The sequence below is a fragment of the Crassostrea angulata genome, chromosome 1 (genome assembly GCF_025612915.1).
Source record: "Crassostrea angulata isolate pt1a10 chromosome 1, ASM2561291v2, whole genome shotgun sequence".
Taxonomy (NCBI): Eukaryota; Metazoa; Mollusca; class Bivalvia; order Ostreida; family Ostreidae; genus Magallana; species Magallana angulata.
This window is the reverse complement of record NC_069111.1, coordinates 31,168,672-31,187,113: the sequence shown is the minus strand read 5'-3', so window position 1 is coordinate 31,187,113 and position 18,442 is coordinate 31,168,672. Positions and strand designations below refer to the sequence as shown.

Genomic DNA, 18,442 nt, shown 5'->3' with positions numbered 1-18,442 from the left:
TTAGGGCTGATGTTACTAAGTCTTTTATTGGTTTATAATGATATTCATAAGCATTTGACACTGTTATGACAATATGCTGTACTACAAATATGAATACTGGTATTCTAAACAAGACTACTTCAATGTTATATATACAATCGATATATATTAAAGTTCCTTGTATTCATACAAAGAGAAATAACTTGTGCATGTAACTAACGTTTCATACTGGTCAAAAACTTGTGGAGGGAAGATTCTCTCAAACTAAAGCACACGTGAAAATTTAAAAAAAAAAAACAAATTAAACTTTGACCCGGCTTTTTTATACAATGAAGGCCCTTCTATAAAATAAGTGTCATAATGCATATATAATATAGTTCTATTGAATATTTATTCGTGCAAATACATGTATTCAGCAATTTTAAAAAGATTAACGTGTAAATCATAAGTTGAATAATATCAAGTTAAACATAATATGAGTCTGCTACAGTATTGTCTTCATTGCAAAGTCTTTATTTAATATAGTATCTTTTTTATACCAATTATTGTTTATTATTATTGTTTTATACCAATTATTAATATTTTATTAGGCGTAACACTTCCTGTATGACTGTAGATGTATTGTTTTTTTTCTATGTACAAAGTTTGAGATACGTGTTTTATATATGCCTTTAAAAAAATAAATTGAAAATCAATGATGTGGTGGTAGTTTTTATTCTATTTAAAATTGATCTTCGAAACAGCCTGAGTCTTTGTTCCGATTTAGCATAGTTGGAAAAACCTTTAAATAATAAGTATTTATAAGATCTATATATAGAACAAGCAGGTGTAACCTACTTCTATGGAATGAAAATGAAGTATGGAATGCTCCGGAAAACTTCTGTGTAGTTTCTTGTGCCTGGAGTTGGCTGCTTTATTAATGTTCGTCTTTTGCCTTATATTACATGCGTAAGTTTATCAATGGAACAGAGCACGAAAGAAAACGAAAATAACCAAAAATTTTACTTTCTATTTTATTTATGTTAAAAGGCAACTTTTGAGGTAGGTATATGAAGATAAAGAATCATGCAAAAACATTGCATAAACTGCGTAAGCGGTTTGTGTTAAAATAATATTCTGCAATGATGCCCGTGTGAACCGCCAAAAAATAGCATTTTATTGTTCATTTTTACATCTGTATTTTAATCTTTCGTAAATCAACTATTTCGATAATTATCGTTACTGTTGATCACAATGTTGCATTGAATAATAATACCATATTAAAATTTACTACGACTAAAATTATTTGGAAGTCTAATGGTAGTCCGTGCATTTCGTGTTTCCAATGTTGCTAAAGGGTTTTTCAATCAATAATATAAATGAAATTTTAAAAAGTTTTTAAAAGAATTTGTGTATTCAATTCATAAACAATTTGCTTGTTTGACACTTTTAACAGAAGAAAATGCTAAGTGGATGTAAATATGTTTACCAAAATGTGAACACTTGCCGTCTTAGAGACTGTCGGTGATATTCAACTGTTTCACTTACTTTGAACCTTGATTTTTTGCTTTTATGTTTTAATTTCAGATTGAATGGCGGTACGTTCAGTGTTTCAGATGTCGTTTTTATCTCATCTGTGCTAACTATTTGTCTTTTTATAATGACCATTACTATATGCTTGTGCCTGGCTCCAACTTGCAGACCTGCCGTAAGAAAAGTTTATTTTCGTTAATATTTCATTTACTGCATAATCAACTAAAGTTGATAACAGATTTATTAAGAAACTTTGGATGTTTTAGGTGACTTTAAAACTTCGTAATCGACGTAAACATATTGATTCAGAGGATGTGATCACAAGGAAACTTACAGTTTTGCACGACACATTGGGTAAGAATGTGCATCGCGAAGCATGCTTTCATCAACTCTGCATAGACATAGCTGATTTTTAAAGAATTTCACTCGCCTATTCTTATTCCAATTCCATATTACCTTTTAGATCACGATTGTCCAATATGTCTGACAACAACGCAGAAATTGACTGTGCAACTGAGCTGCAAACATGGTTAGCTAAATCATATCATTCTTATGCAAAATGCCGATTAACATGATAATTACAAAATAATGATTATGTTTATTGCATCAATTTATATTTAGAATAAAGTATACTGTATCAAAAACCGTAAACTGATTCTCCCTACCATAATTGGCTTATCAAAAAATATAATAAGGTACAAGTAGATCAGGGATATTCAGAGCAGTGCCAAAACGGAATAAGTTTGGAAACTATCTAACCGTTGAACTAAATGTATTTTTTCGAATGAGAATGTAAGATCCGCTTTAAGTATTTATTGGTACTATTACAATTCCATTCTGACATTGCATGATACCGGGTATACATTAACTTTACAGGTGACGTCAGAGTATAAGTATTGTAAAATATCGATGATACTTCCACACAAAAAATAAAGTACTTGTATATGTTTTTATCGCTGTTTTCTTCATTATATCATATTCTCTATTAACTGTATTTAATATTGGGTTTTTTTCCCTTCAGAATACCATGAATCATGTATTAGAGAATGGTTTGAAAGATCCGGGAACTTTCGTTGTCCAGGGTGCCGCCAAGAGTGCTTGGACCAGACAGAGAGAACACCAGATGTTTCATCTGTTGTTCAAACGATAAAGAAAGACGACATTTCAACCTTTCCTCTCATTGAAAACGTTTAGAAATGTTGTTTTGTTTGTTTTTGTTTTTACGCAAATTCCAGACTGATATTATTTTTATATACTTTTTTGTATATCTGTCTATGTATAGGTATATTGACATATCTTTTTTTAAAAGAACACAAGTCATTCAATAGCATGTATGCAAGTGACAACTTTTTAAATTTATAAGATAAATGTTGTCATGTTTCGTGTACATTTTATTTTTTGTTACGAAAGATTTGTCGTACGACTTAATTTTTTATGTTGGAAAACCGCGCCATACTCGATGTATGCACAACTCTGATTCTCTGTATCGAGGCTTGTAATCCACAGTGTAAGTCTTTTGACATTTGTAAACTAGGTTATTTCAACATATTTTTATGTGAATTATCTGTATGTTTCATGTCAGTAATGCTAAGCGATGCATATTCTTGAAATCTTGTATTTTATGTTTACCATGTGCTCGGTGTATGGGGCGCCATTTTGTCCATCATATTTCTGGTCATTTAATTTCGAGTTGCAGTTGATTAATTTACTTTAACTTGCTGTTTATCATATGAATAGACTGAATTCAACTGTTTAAATCATATGTGTAAGGTTTCATAATCTAATTGCAAACTCTGTCCTAATATTTTTTGTATGGAAACCTGTACCAGTCATTGATTGTTACATTTTTTTTGTTACAGCTTTTTACCGTCGTCGGAGACGGTTATCTGTCTCCCAAATAAACTGATTTCACCGACACTTGTGAGTCCGACTTTTATTGGGGCAGAACAGTAAAAAGACTAGGATGTCTACCTCAGCAGAGCAGATCACTCCCGACTCAACAGAGGGCACCCAGGTCACTCCTGACCCTACAGAGGATGCCCGGGAATCACAGACGACTGATGGCAAGAGGCAGTACGTCACACAAGATGAAGAGGAGTATCAGGAAGAGTACTATCAGGATGAGGACTCCTTTGCCGACATCTTAGCGAAGAAGAGGGCTGATGTAAGCCGAGCAAAGGCTAGGATGGCATACACCGCCAGAGAATTGGAGCTCAGGAAACAACGAGTGGAACTCGATGCTGCAATGGAAATGCTACATCTCGAGAGAGAGGCTGCAGAAGCTGAAGCTGATTGTCAAGCCTTTGAATCGACCATGATACAGATGTCACCTATGAAGAGACGAACGAGTTCCTTAGGCGAAGTCAGCAACTTTAAACCAGGACAGGATCAATCCACTCCACGTCAACCTTCTGCATCGCCAGGACTACTGACCGGTACTTCCGATCCGACTCAACTTGACCCGGATGCACAACCCTATGTACCTGCAGCACAGCCTTTGGTTCCTGACACACAGCCGTCCGTGCCTGTCGCACAACCGTACGTGCCTGCCGCACAACCTTACGTGCCTGCCGCACAACCTCACGTGCCTGCCGCACAGCCTCATGTGCCTGCCGCACAGCCTTACGTGCCTGCTGCACAACCTCACGTGCCTGCCGCACAACCTCACGTGCCTGCCGCACAACCTTACGTGCCTGCCGCACAACCTCACGTGCCTGCCGCACAACCTCACGTGCCTGCCGCACAACCTCACGTGCCTGCCGCACAGCCATCCATGCCTGCCGCGCAGCCTCATGTGCCTGCCGCACACCCTCACGTGCCTACCGCACACCCTCACGTGCCTGTCGCACAACCGTATGTGGCTGCCTCACACCCCTTATCACCACTTGTGACTGATCAGGGACCACAAGTAACTGATGTTACCCGATTCCTCCTGAGGAAGGACTTGCTATTCTCCAGACTTACTCACTTTGACGATAGACCAGAATCATACAGTGCCTGGAAACACAGCTTTATGTGTGTAGTGAATGAGCTTCAAGTCTTGGACTCCGAGCAGATGGACCTTCTTATCAAGTACTTAGGTCCGGAATCTAAGAAGCACGCAACAAGCATGAGGACATCCAACATCTTCGACATCTCAAGAGGACTAAGAAGACTTTGGGAAAGGTTGGATGAGCGCTATGGTGCACCAGAACATGTGGAAGCATCCGTAAGAGCCAAACTGTTGAGTTTCCCAAAGCTTGGCAACAGAGATCATCAAAAACTTTACGATCTGTCAGACATTCTTATGGAGATGAAGTTTTTGAAGGAGGATCCGAAGTACAGTGCAATGTTGGCCTATCTAGACTCATCCTCAGGGATTAGACCCATCATTTCAAAACTTCCGTATGGCCTGCAGGAGAAATGGACCAACAGAGCCATGAAGTACAAGCTTGAACATCAGACTGTGTTTCCACCCTTTGGTGTGTTTGTTGACTTCATGAAGGAGATGAGCAGAGTGAAAAACGACCCAAGTTTTGCGTATCACACTGACGCTAACCACAACGAAAAGCAGCCTATGAACGTTCCAAGGGGAAGAGTGAACACGAAGAAAACCACAGTGTATCAACCAACAGGATCCGGAAATCTGAGCGAGCCGAAGCTTGATGTGTGTATAATTCACACCGGTCCGGGTGTTAAACACAGTGTCAATAACTGTCGAGTGTTTAAGGCCAAGCCTATTGAAGAACGTATGAAGTTGCTCCGTGAACACAGACTCTGTTTTCGGTGTTGTTCCGCAAGTCATAGGAAACAAGACTGTAAAGAGGCCATCATGTGCAAGGAATGCGGAAGTGAGTTCCACACTACGTCTCTCCATGTTGATTCGTCACCAGCTCCTACCACTGGAAGGGCCTCATCAGTTCATGGCGGGGAGGAGGCTCCTAGGCGTCAGCAAGTAACAAAAGAACAGCACGTCACAACCATAAACAGCAACTGCACAGAAGTAGGGAAGGAATTTAAGGGAAAATCTTGTGCAAGAATTGTTCCCGCGACTGTCACCTATGATGGAAGAGCTGTCTCTCTGTATGCTATGCTTGACGACCAGAGTAACAAGACCTTGGCTAAGAAGGAATTGTTTGACTTGCTGAACATCAATACAGAGACAATACCTTACCTGATGACGTCATGTTCTGGACAAGTGACAACCTTCGGGAGAACTGCCTCAGGACTCTATATTGAATCAGCCAGGGGTGAGACCAGACTACCCTTGCCGTGCACGTTAGAGTGTGATGAAATACCGAACAACTACCAAGAGATCCCTACACCTGACGTTGCTCTTCAGCACAAGCACATGCGGGATATAGCCGGCGACATCCTACCCATTGACGCTTCAAGAAAAATTCTGTTGCTGATAGGAAGAGACCTTCCTCAAGTCCACCATGTTCTTGAGCAGCGCATAGGACGTGACCACGAACCATTTGCACAGAGGTCACCCCTTGGTTGGACGATCATCGGCGACACATGCTTGTCTGGACAACACAGACCAAGAGCTGCGAATGTGTACAAGACCTTCATCACGGACAGCGGACGTGGAACTATTCTTGAACCATGTGCCCAGTACTTATCCGTGAGAGAGAAGCTTCCAACCAGAGATGTGACAAACAGATTACGGGTATCTGACACTTCATCCGATGAACACTTATTCAGACGCACACCAGATGATAACAAAGTGGGATCATCAGTGGAAGATAGGATGTTTATGGACATCATGAACAAAGAACTATTGATAGGTGAGGATGGAAAGTGGGTAGCTCCCCTACCCTTCCGCCAACCAAGATTACGACTACCAAACAACTATGAGGTTGCACTGAGACGTGCACGAGCCTTGGACGCAAGTCTCAAGAGAGATCCAGTAAAGAAGGAACACTTTGCGACCTTTATGACAAAGCTGTTCGACAACGATCATGCTGAGAAAGCACCCACTTCCAAGTCAACGCAGGAGCAGTGGTTTCTTCCTCTCTTCGGGGTCTACCACCCTCAGAAACCTCACCAGATCCGGGGCGTATTTGATTCCTCTGCGAAGTTCAAGGGAACCTCTTTGAACGACCAACTGCTGTCTGGCCCGAACCTCACCAACAGCTTGCTTGGAGTGTTGCTTCGTTTCAGGAAGGAGATGATTGCTGTCGTAGCAGACGTGCAGCACATGTTTCACTGCTTCACCGTCAGAGAAGAGCACAGAGACTTTCTCAGCTTCCTTTGGTACAAGGACAACGAGATCGGAACGGAACTAACAGAATTCCGAATGAAGGTCCACGTTTTTGGTAATAGTCCTTCTCCGGCCATAGCGACACTGGGCCTCAGGAAGATCTCAGAACTATCTGAGGAAAGCCATGGACCTGATGTCAAGGAGTTCATCAAGAGGAACTTCTACGTTGATGATGGTCTGACATCATGCTCAACAAGCCAAGAAGCAGTAGACCTGATGTGCAGAACCCAGGACGCATTGAAGCAATACGGGAACCTAAGGCTCCACAAGTTCGCATCAAACAGCGCGGATGTCATGAAGGCGTTTGAGCCACGAGACTTAGCACAGGACATCTACGACCTGAACCTTGATGAGGACCAGCTCGTGCAACGGAGTCTTGGTATGCGATGGAACTTGTCGAGTGATATGTTCGAGTTCCGCATCTCTACTGATGACAAGCCCACAACACGCAGAGGTGTACTGTCGACAGTGAACAGCCTCTTCGATCCATTAGGCTTTCTCTCACCTGTTATCATCAGCGGGAAACTCATTCTTAGAGACGTAGTGACCTGTACCTCAGACTGGGATGAGCCGCTGCCGGACCATATTCTGGCAAGCTGGGAAGAGTGGAGTTCATCTCTGAAGGAGTTGGAGAAGATCCACATACCCAGAACAACCGTGGTACATCTTAGCAAGGCAGTAAGAAAGGAACTGTGGACATATGCGGACGCGTCAGAGAAAGCCATAGCTGCCGTTTCTTACATGAAGGTGTACTACGAAGATGGCTCTGCGATGACTGGATTTCTACTAGGGAAGTCTAAAGTGGCACCAGTATCAGGCCATACCATACCCCGTTTAGAGCTTTGTGCAGCTGTTCTAGCCATTGAGATATCGCAGATAGTCATGGATCACATGGACATAATGTTCGACTCGGTGAAGTATTTTTCCGACAGTCGTGTGGTATTGGGGTATATCCACAATGATAAGAGACGATTTTTTATTTACGTCTCCAACAGGGTCGAGAAAATCAGAAGCCTTAGTGAGCCGTCGCAGTGGAACTTTGTGCCGACACACCTCAACCCTGCTGACGAGGGCACTAGAGGCGTAGTTCCTAAGGACATTGGAGAGTGTGCTTGGCTTAGAGGAACTACTCACCTGCAGCGCATTGACGACGAAACCAAGGCAGAAGGGTTTCCCCTACAGGAACCTCTGTCAGACAGAGAAGTCAGACCTGTATGTTTGAAGACTGAGTGTGAACCTATGCTTGGAACTCAGAGATATGAGAGATTTTCCAGCTGGGACAGATTGGTCGAGGGTATCGCCTTGCTCCAGCGATTCATCATAAGCAGAAAGGGAGGTAAATCACAGATTTTACCGAAGTCCATAGACTACTCTCAAAGAGCAGAAAACTACATTATCAAGACAGTGCAAAGAGAAGTCTATTGTGAGGAGATTTACTGTCTGAGGTCCAAACAACCATTGCCGAAGAATAGCAGCATTCTTGCATTGAGTCCGTTCCTCGACGACGATGGTATTGTTAGAGTTGGTGGACGCTTAAGACATCTCAACGATGCGACTGTCTGCAAGAACCCTATACTGATACCGGGGAAGCATCACATTGCGACCTTACTTGTACGCAAATACCATCAACTGGTGCAACACCAAGGGCGCCACTTTACGGAGGGAAAGGTCAGGTCCTGTGGGTTCTGGGTCACCGGCTGCAAGCGCCTTGTTTCGTCCCTCATTCACAAGTGTGTTACTTGTCGGCGACAACGTGGGAGCTTCGCAACCCAGAAGATGTCTGACTTGCCTACAGACCGCATACTGCCAGGAGAGCCACCGTTCACTTCGGTGGGAGTAGATATCTTTGGGCCCTGGGACGTCGTGACTCGTCGCACTCGGGGAGTTCCAGCCAACGGCAAACGATGGGCAGCACTGTTCACATGTCTGGTGACACGCGCAGTCCATGTCGAGGTAGTAGAGGAGATGTCCGCATCATCCTTCATCAACGCCCTGAAGCGCTTTACAGCCATACGAGGACAGGCAAAGGAGTACCGTTCCGACAGAGGAACCAACTTTGTTGGCGCTACCGACCCTCTACAGATCGACGCAATCAACGTGGAAGATCGTCAGGTCAAGGATTTCCTGCACTCTCGGGGAACAACCTGGATTTTCAACCCGCCCCATGCATCCCATATGGGTGGAGCTTGGGAGCGCATGATAGGGTTGACACGGCGCATATTGGACAACATGTTGAAGGATCATTCAGCACAGGGTCTTACGCACGAGGTACTTACCACCTTTCTGGCCGAGGCAAGTGCGATCATAAATTCTCGCCCACTTACCGCCGTTTCGTCAGATCCAGACTCGCCCTTTGTCCTTACCCCAAGCATTTTGCTTACTCAGAAGACGGATGTACCGACCGAAGCTGTATGCGACACAACTGCTAAGGACCTCTTCAAGGTACAGTGGAAGAGAGTACAGCACCTCGCCAAGATGTTCTGGGACAAATGGAAGAAGGAATACCTGCATACCTTGCAAGCGCGTAAGAAGTGGCATCATGGTCAACGTAACATTAGTGTTGGTGACATAGTGTTGTTAAAGGATGTCGAAACCCATCGCAACAACTGGCCGCTTGGACGCATTACTGCAACGTTTCCTGGCAAGGACAACTTGGTTCGCAAGGTTGAAGTACGTGTCAGCAAGGACGGCAAGACCACCTCTTACGTCAGACCAGTGACGGAACTCATTTTATTATTGGAGAACTGAATGTTTTCTGTACTAAATTGTATTCAAATCTTGTGTGATATAATTTTATATATCAGACGGGGAGTGTCATGTTTCGTGTACATTTTATTTTTTGTTACGAAAGATTTGTCGTACGACTTAATTTTTTATGTTGGAAAACCGCGCCATACTCGATGTATGCACAACTCTGATTCTCTGTATCGAGGCTTGTAATCCACAGTGTAAGTCTTTTGACATTTGTAAACTAGGTTATTTCAACATATTTTTATGTGAATTATCTGTATGTTTCATGTCAGTAATGCTAAGCGATGCATATTCTTGAAATCTTGTATTTTATGTTTACCATGTGCTCGGTGTATGGGGCGCCATTTTGTCCATCATATTTCTGGTCATTTAATTTCGAGTTGCAGTTGATTAATTTACTTTAACTTGCTGTTTATCATATGAATAGACTGAATTCAACTGTTTAAATCATATGTGTAAGGTTTCATAATCTAATTGCAAACTCTGTCCTAATATTTTTTGTATGGAAACCTGTACCAGTCATTGATTGTTACATTTTTTTTGTTACAGCTTTTTACCGTCGTCGGAGACGGTTATCTGTCTCCCAAATAAACTGATTTCACCGACACTTGTGAGTCCGACTTTTATTGGGGCAGAACAAATGTTACACATGTACTTTAATTATAATTGTAATTTTTAAATTTTATCTCTTTATTCAAATTAAATCATTCACGCTTTTGCTTGCTAAGGTTCCAATACTTTCTTCTCATATGAGATGAGAATAATCGGATTCTTGGCTAGCAAAGATGAGTTATCCAAAGCATACGGGTATTTCTTGCTGTCTTCACCCGAATGTATTGTCGATTTTCAAAAGAGTAAAACGTACGGTCTTAATGACCTAGGCAAGTTTTGTTTTGCCGACACATTATGAAATTTATCTAACTTGTTTCCGTCATAACTTTTATTTCATAGATTATTGTTTCAGTTGAATTCAGTATCATTATTTTTTTAAGTTCAATTAAGGCTTTGAAAAACATTCAATCGACTAAAAGAAATGTTTACAGTTTTGATGTATATATATTTTTGATGTATATTTTATACATTGATGCCATAACAAATAATACCGAATAGAAAGTCCTATTTTAGTAGAAAAAATAATGAATGGTTGTTATGTTCATGTTCCTTTAAATTTTTCATTAAATTATTCTGCTGTTACAAAGATTACACGAGGGGAAAACGTCAAATAAAATGTTTAGGTACTTATGTGAAACATCACATAAGTATAAATGGGAATTATCACTTGATACCCAGTATACTAATATACTCAACCGCATATCCTCTGTTTTTGTTCATGCTGAGTAGTTTTTTGGATACCAAATGAAAGGTAATAGTACACAGATTTTCATTATGTTCAATTACATTCCCATTTTCAGAAACGGAATGTGTGCTTATCACCAAAATCAAAATTTACAATATTTTTATGTATCGCGTCTGTCGGTTCACATCTCTTTTCCACTCAATAAATAAAAGAAGTCATTTTACATTTAAATAAATACATGCATAAAAGAAGACATTTTAAATTCAAATGAATACATACATAAAAGAAGACATTTTAAATTCAAATGAATACATACATGGTCGATCGACAAATCGTATGTGGCTCATTGTAATTAACATTCATTTTGCAGAGTTAAATGTGTGTGCCAAGACGGTTAATAATGCAAACTTAACATTCAACAAATACAATAAAAAAGTATTTCAAAAGTAGAACTGACTATTTTAAGCTGTAAAAATGATTATCAATAATAGCAAAAAACCCCAAACAAACCGTGTTACCTGTATCAAAGGAATGCTAGCGGGAAAAAGACTGATAGATATGGAACGCCAAATTCACAGAAATGAGCTAATCAAGCTACGGTTTACAACTCTTAATATAATAAGAGTTATCACACGATTTGTGAAACTATGATTACTTATTCCTAACTATAGTTAACAAATGCAAATTATAATTAACAGTTGTGAATTTATATCCATCAGCAAAATTCATTGTTAACTTTTATTTTCAGATAGATAATCTTTTATAAGCATCTATAATTATACAACCTTTAAATACAGTTTTACAGATAAAAATAAAACTATAGTTAACGATGCATTAACTATAGACTAGTTTACGGGTTGTAAACTATAGTTTATTGGTGGGAAACTATGTTTGGCTCATCTTTGTGAATTTGGCGTGCCATAAATAGAGATAGCTTTCTTTTTTGCTTTGGATAAAATTTGCAAATAGTGGTATATTTTGAAATCAATGATTTTGATTTTACATGAATATCTTAAGTGTACGCCCAAAAATTATTGCATAAGTACATTGTTAAGGTAGTTAAAAACTAAAGAACATCTTTTAATTTACTTCGTATTCCATCTTTTAATTCTCTCCTTCCGTATATAATGATAAACACTTTAGAGTGTAAACTTATAATTGTTCTGATTATCATCCATATATTGTTTGTACTGTTTTAGTAATTTGGGCGATAAAATGCATTGCAATTAATATTGTGAAATGATAATGCATAGAGCGAAACGAAAATAGAACGACAACTATATATACTATGACAAATACACATACAGGCGATGACTGTATTTGGGTGGTTTCATTTGGTGATGTTTCCTTCTTTACATAGCTATAATTTAAACTGTCGAGAAACACGATATGTGCATTGGATGGATGATTCGAAATACCCATTTATGCCATTGACCTATTTAGAAATAATTTCTAACAACTAAGTGCCTGTTTTTATCAGTTCTATATATAGAGCAAGTTCATGTCCTAGATATTTAAAAATAATGATAGAACACTGCCTCTAAGAACATGGAATGCACAAGGATTCGTATCTATGGCTTTCTGTGTTTGGAGTTGGGTGCATTGCTGTTGTTTATTTGTTGTATAATCCTGCAAACGTAAGTGTATCAAGAATACAAAATAATAGATAATTATTAGTTACGAAACTGGTTTGTGAAATATCAACATTCACTTTCATTTTATATGTGCGTAGTATTGATCTTATCTTTTATTCTTATCTTTTGATTGTTTATCATGAGTTTGTATATGTTAACATATTTTTATACAGTATTTTTGACTTCCTGCTTTGGAAAGCAATGTAATATTCTTAAGTGTATTTTTTCAGGTTGAATGGCGTTAAATTCAGTTTTGCTGATGTGCTGTTTATAACATCCGTTTTAACCATTTGTATGATCATCCTGGTTGTTACTGTTTGTTTCTGTGTTACCTCTACCACAACAAATCATGTAAGATATATTTCTTCTCCTTTTTTTTTAAACTTTCAAAATTTAGTGTCACACATCTTGGCCGATTCTGATTGGCAGATTTCGATATTTCAGAAAAATATCTCAGAACGAGAACCTATCATCTCTGATGACATCATCTCAAGAAAACTCAAAACCCTTCACGACAAGTTGGGTAAGGATACTATATAGTGCATGTATTTCATTATTATCATTTTTTTGCAACTATTAATATATCTAACAAGTCAGATTTGATTTCTGAATTTAAGTACACGTATGTTAGCTTATATTCAAACATATGTGCATTCTGCAAAGAATGGTACAATAATAATAATGGTAATGAAATACAATTGTAACGATTACGCTAATTAGTGTTGTATACGATTATAGTATTTTATTAATCTGCTATTTTCGGTGTTTATTGTTGATTCCTTTGTTGTCTTTTTTCCAGATAACGATTGTCCAATTTGTTTATCACCAATGCATACATTAGCAATACAACTTAGCTGTAAACATGGTAGGTGGAATAATTGCACACTTAATGTACAGGTTGCATTTTAAATTAAAATCATTATGGGTCCTTCAGATACATCTGTAAACTATGTCACTTGTTTCGGCTAACGTCGACGTCACTTCCTGAACATGCAATTTTTCCAAATGGACAAAATCTTTTCTCGAAAGGATATGAAATTATGTAGTTAAATTTAGGATAAATAAACATAATTTTGTAGAATGAAAGACTATTGTCAATCATTTTACAGGAATGCATTTTCATTATACTTAATCAGGCATTAATTGCATTCGACATTTTTCAGATTTTCATGAACAATGCATAAGGGAATGGTTTATAAGATCCAGAGGTTTTCGATGCCCGGGGTGTCGTCGAGTGTGTTCGGACCAACCAGAAAAAAATAATATTGAAGATTCACCAAATCTTCATAAGATAGAATTATGCAGTATAATGTCAATACCACAAAGTGAAAATGTTTAGATCTCTTTAAAGACGATATAGTTGTGAAAGGGGATTATTTTATATTTTAATTCTAAGGTTTGGTTTATCTATATTTTGTATTCCTCTGTGATATTTTTTATGTATGTTTATTTGGCAATTTAATATATGTTTGTGCATATTGCAAGAATACAAATGAAAATGGTATATACACACATATGATTTTAACATATTTTTATTGTTAATATATAATATATTTGATATACAATGGGTATCAACACAAGTTCTAGCAATTTACCCTATAGAGAACATACAAAAATATATACATATGGTTTTAGTTTTATGATGCATGTAAACTGTGTAATAATGAAATAATTTTAATAAAATCATGTTTTGTAACCTGGTTTTTTGTCATTTTTTATTTTACTTTTTTTTATTTATTTTTTAAACTGTTTTGCTGAGACAAGGTAAGTGCTTCTCCTTTTCATACGTCTTCTCAGTTCACATGTTTAAATTGTATTGAATATTAAGTTAATATAATTTAATACTTTGATACTTTTGCAAACTTAATTTCTGTACCATATAAACAATTAAATCAAGCATAAATAACAGGTTAACATTTATTACATTACATTACATTACCGAATTAACTTGCAAAGCTTAATACAACTTGCTAGACCGCATTATCAAATGTTTCAATCAATTTTTAAATGCCGATCAACAAACGTTTAAACTATATTTGTTGCTGACTCAAAACAAAGACAAAATTTCCATGTTTTATTTATATTGTTGTTGGTTTTTTTAAAATTTTGATAAGAGGAGATCAAAGCTTTAAATATCTTCAAATTGGATTTCATATGTAAACCTTAGTTTTTTAGCATTTGCTTCTATCTTGCATATTAGAATTTTTAATGAATCACACAGTTGCTAAATCTGTTGACTTAATATATATAAGGTTTTTTTTCCTTTATGCAGTATTATTTGACTGTACGGTCAAACTCACAAATCTGATAGGAAACAGTTGTTGTTACATGCTCTCATTTTTCCTATTTTGAGCCCTAGGGGGAGCTACGAAAATTTAAAAACAAAGAAAAAAGGAGGGGTATCCAAATGATAGAAAAACATGATCTTTAATAATAATGATAACAACCCCTCTTTATGTAATATATATTGATTAACTGAAATTAAAAAGATGTACTGAATTAAAAAGAAACTAAGGATTTTGTGTTCAATAGCGATTGATAGACAAAAAAGTAACGGAGGTCCACGCCTCATTGCTAGGAACCCGTGGTCAATACGGGGGGGGGGGGGGGGGTGTCACCCTCATCCCCAGATCCCATTCAGTATCATGTAAGGGCTAGGAATAGTGCTGTAATAAGCAATAACCGTCGGATTTCCCCACAATTTAAATCTGTCACCTCAAAAAATAAAGATTTATATATAACGACAAACTAATATAAATGTCTCATACATTTACATTCAGAATACTTTATTATTTTTTGTATGATTTTTATAATAACTTTACATTAAATTTTAGCAACTTTCAACAATTTCAATCCATCTACTCGAAGAAACATAAGTTTAAAAAATCATACATTGGGTATTTTAATCAATTACTCGTACCATGAATTCTGTTTATTGATATCTTTCGTACTCGTTCACTGAATTAAATTCTGCTCGTTGGCAATTATTAATAATGGACAAATATGGTTACTATTATTTTTATTTTTTGTTTGAGGGGGAAAAAACCTGTGTTGTTTTGTATATTTAGTCGTTATCTATATAGGCCTATTTGAAGCATACTTGGGGTTTTCCCCTTCCTAACAGAATGGTATAAATATTGATGCGTATATTTATTTAACTATATCACTTCCTTAGTGTGATAAAAACATGGAAATGCTGCTATTCAGTTGCAATCATAAATTTGAATATTTAAAAGATGCATGGCTGATCATTTTTGTTTTGTTTGTCACGTGACATTTTGGTTTAAAAATAGAAGCTGATGTAAACTTTGCGTAATACAACAGAAATAACAGATAAACAAAGAATTGCAGGATGGCGCTCACCAAGAATCGAATTTTGTGGTGGATTGGAATAGAACTTCTTATATTGATAGTTTTCGCTATCGGGGTTGTAGTAAGGTAAGTTTTAAACTATGTAAATCCCCATTTGTTTGGGGTTTTCATGATCACGTGTATTTGTTTGTAAACAAACGGAATGTAATGAAAACAACTTCGGAGCTGAATGATTTTTCTTTCCCAACAGAGTCGCGGGCGACGATCAGAGTGACCTAGATATTATAGTGACCTTCACTGTTCTGGGATTCTGTCTGCTACTACTGATAGTAACTGTGGCCATCTATCTTCGGTCATACGAAAACGAAACTTCAAAGGTAACTTTTATGTACGGTCAAGCGGTTGACAGGGCTTTTGGACCCCCCCCCCCGATAAATCCATAATTAATTTAGACCTCTTATAGAATGCCTTAAAGTTAGGAATTTTGTTTCCCACCCCACCCGGACAACCTCATTCATGGATGTGCCTGACGATGACCTGAAGTATATGCATTTAATATATAGAGATACTGTATAATTTTTTCTGTTTGCTTTCGTCACAGAAAAAGAAGGCTTTTGTCAATATTTTGGATCAAAGAAAACTGGCCATGAAATTGAAACCCATCCATAAAAACTTCGGTAGGTAATTCTCTCATTCTTAAATGTACTTTTCTGTTTATTTAATCGTAAAATGTCTAAAACGAAGGTTTTACATTGTTAACGATGGTGTTGTCTTTCAGCCTCTGATTGTGCAATATGTCTGCTTCCTAAGGATTCCATGGCACACAACATTGTGCAGATCAGCTGCAGCCATAGTAAGTTATAGCCAATGTACAAATTTAATACATTTATAACTGTCATTATTTTACATTAGATAAGAACATAATATTGCTCCTACTCAAAATCTTGATTGACAGACTTAGGCAGTTGTAGAATAAACGTAGTTTCAATTCATCGCATTAGTAAATTAGATACGCGAAGTATTTCATTTTGTTAGTTGTAATGTTATATTTGATTTAAAATAATATATTCTTTGCAATCAATTGTGTAACTGTTTATGATACTGAAATTATTTTTTTTAAAATCATTAAATATTAAATGCATAGATATCCAAAAAAGAAAATTCTCGACCCAGGTATTATTATAAAATCATTGTCCGCAGGAAAGTTTTGCCGCGCTCAATTTGTATTTATTCTTTGGTCATATTGTAGATTACCACGAAAAGTGTATCAAAGAGTGTTTCCAGAAAATGGACAGTCTCCAGTGTCCCGAGTGTCGTCAGAACGCCAAGGATCACCCCCTAATAGCCACAGTGGTCACAGAGTGCGAGCAAACACAGAGCTGAAGTATGTAGATGCATTTCCTTGAAATAAACAAAGAGCCAAGAAAGGCTATACAATGGATATTGGGAGCCAACGGAAATAACACTCACTGATGTTGAAGAGTTTAAAAACTGATTTTTTATGTGTTTTTTTTAAACTGCCGTGTTTTCTCTTCACGATAAAGGAGGGTATCAATGATCTGAAATCCGTTTTTTATGATGTTGATGACAAGATCTGCGCATGCTATTTGTATGTGTATCCTAGTCCGTGGTACTTAATCGTGGTAACATGGCTAAAAAGGGGGGCGGGGATCCTCCACATGAATATGTATTGATCTCTTTTATTTACAAAAACCAAGCATGCAAAGCTCATGATCATTTATTGTGCAATATCTATATTCCATTTGTACTTATTTTGTATATGCTCATCTTTTTTTACAGCAATATTATTTTCTTTTGCAAATAAACATAAATTTATAATTGTTTGTCGTTCTTTTGTGAATAAATGTTAAGAGATACCATTTTTAAAGACGTCCGACAACAAGACATAGCATCTTTTTGCTAGAAGACTCTGCAATGCAAATTCAAATCGGTTCCTAGGCAAATACGATTACGCACGAAATTGATTCATGTATATGTATCGATACTTTCTATAACAAGGTGTTTTATGTTATTCATTCTATATTTGATCATCAGGATCTTGTTTGGCCTTGACCAGACACCCTGTCTGTGTCACGTTTAAATAAGTTTTATAATGACGACGGGTGGGAAAGCTAAGGATTACCCTAACCAGACACACACATATATATAGATGATTTTGTCCCCAGCAATGAATTTTTTAAACCCTTGCAATGGGAGGCAAAGAGACATTTGACCTCTTTTTATTGGCCTTGACAGTTTACCTTGACCTCTTATTAAAATTGAATCCTAATACACGTAATTCAAATGATATAATACCAAGGGTACTGTCGCTAACGGGTGAATAAATGGAGAGCTATGCGATCGAACCGACAGAAATTGATAAGTACCCATAGAGGAAGCATTTAAAAAATTGGCATATTTTGTATTTGTTTTGCATAGCAACCTGCATTAGGTTGATCTATTTATACTTGTCAACTAATTGGTTCCATGCGTATCTCAATCTTCTATTCTTGGAGACACCTTAAAAAACATGAATTTTACATGATTTCTTGTAAATCTAAAAATAACATTACATGACTGTTAAGATCATTTTGGTGTCATTTATATTTACATTGTATATTAGCCTATTTAAGATAAGTATGTTCCATTTATGAAAGAATTATCATACAACTACATGTATAATTTTACTTAACACCATTTAACATAGTCCAT

At 37.2% G+C, this 18,442-nt stretch overlaps 4 protein-coding genes across 4 annotated transcripts; all 4 read left to right on the top strand.

Moving 5' to 3' along the window:
* Window positions 1-807: 807 nt before the first annotated feature.
* On the top strand, window positions 808-2,857 carry LOC128155265 (E3 ubiquitin-protein ligase HRD1-like). The gene is made up of 5 exons (XM_052816892.1): window positions 808-927; window positions 1,546-1,666; window positions 1,758-1,845; window positions 1,955-2,020; window positions 2,513-2,857. The coding sequence occupies exons 1-5, from the start codon at window positions 839-841 to the stop codon at window positions 2,683-2,685; spliced, it is 537 nt and encodes a 178-aa protein (XP_052672852.1). The 5' UTR covers window positions 808-838; the 3' UTR covers window positions 2,686-2,857.
* Window positions 2,858-3,454: 597 nt separating this feature from the next.
* LOC128192120 (uncharacterized) lies at window positions 3,455-9,484 on the top strand. Its single transcript, XM_052864579.1, has 2 exons — window positions 3,455-4,029; window positions 4,450-9,484. Exons 1-2 carry the CDS (start codon window positions 3,455-3,457, stop codon window positions 9,482-9,484), a joined length of 5,610 nt encoding a protein of 1,869 aa, XP_052720539.1.
* Window positions 9,485-12,272: 2,788 nt separating this feature from the next.
* Window positions 12,273-14,094, top strand: LOC128193185 (E3 ubiquitin-protein ligase synoviolin A-like). Its single transcript, XM_052866514.1, has 5 exons — window positions 12,273-12,421; window positions 12,649-12,769; window positions 12,863-12,941; window positions 13,218-13,283; window positions 13,582-14,094. The coding sequence occupies exons 1-5, from the start codon at window positions 12,333-12,335 to the stop codon at window positions 13,755-13,757; spliced, it is 531 nt and encodes a 176-aa protein (XP_052722474.1). The 5' UTR covers window positions 12,273-12,332; the 3' UTR covers window positions 13,758-14,094.
* A 1,546-nt stretch (window positions 14,095-15,640) lies between these two features.
* On the top strand, window positions 15,641-17,569 carry LOC128189659 (E3 ubiquitin-protein ligase ZNRF3-like). Its single transcript, XM_052861359.1, has 5 exons — window positions 15,641-15,856; window positions 15,981-16,107; window positions 16,332-16,407; window positions 16,509-16,583; window positions 16,980-17,569. Exons 1-5 carry the CDS (start codon window positions 15,771-15,773, stop codon window positions 17,111-17,113), a joined length of 498 nt encoding a protein of 165 aa, XP_052717319.1. The 5' UTR covers window positions 15,641-15,770; the 3' UTR covers window positions 17,114-17,569.
* The last annotated feature ends 873 nt before the right edge of the window (window positions 17,570-18,442 follow it).

Coding starts and splice junctions, on each gene's coding strand:
- LOC128193185 (XM_052866514.1), top strand. CDS start 12,333: ATGGAATGCACAAGGATTCGTATCTATGGCTTTCTGTGTTTGGAGTTG. Junction 12,422..12,648: donor TGTTGTATAATCCTGCAAAC/GTAAGTGTATCA, acceptor GTATTTTTTCAG/GTTGAATGGCGTTAAATTCA. Junction 12,770..12,862: donor CCTCTACCACAACAAATCAT/GTAAGATATATT, acceptor TCGATATTTCAG/AAAAATATCTCAGAACGAGA.
- LOC128192120 (XM_052864579.1), top strand. CDS start 3,455: ATGTCTACCTCAGCAGAGCAGATCACTCCCGACTCAACAGAGGGCACC. Junction 4,030..4,449: donor TCCGTGCCTGTCGCACAACC/GTACGTGCCTGC, acceptor GCTATTCTCCAG/ACTTACTCACTTTGACGATA.
- LOC128189659 (XM_052861359.1), top strand. CDS start 15,771: ATGGCGCTCACCAAGAATCGAATTTTGTGGTGGATTGGAATAGAACTT. Junction 16,108..16,331: donor ACGAAAACGAAACTTCAAAG/GTAACTTTTATG, acceptor CTTTCGTCACAG/AAAAAGAAGGCTTTTGTCAA. Junction 16,408..16,508: donor ACCCATCCATAAAAACTTCG/GTAGGTAATTCT, acceptor GTTGTCTTTCAG/CCTCTGATTGTGCAATATGT.
- LOC128155265 (XM_052816892.1), top strand. CDS start 839: ATGGAATGCTCCGGAAAACTTCTGTGTAGTTTCTTGTGCCTGGAGTTG. Junction 1,667..1,757: donor CTCCAACTTGCAGACCTGCC/GTAAGAAAAGTT, acceptor TGGATGTTTTAG/GTGACTTTAAAACTTCGTAA. Junction 1,846..1,954: donor AGTTTTGCACGACACATTGG/GTAAGAATGTGC, acceptor ATTACCTTTTAG/ATCACGATTGTCCAATATGT.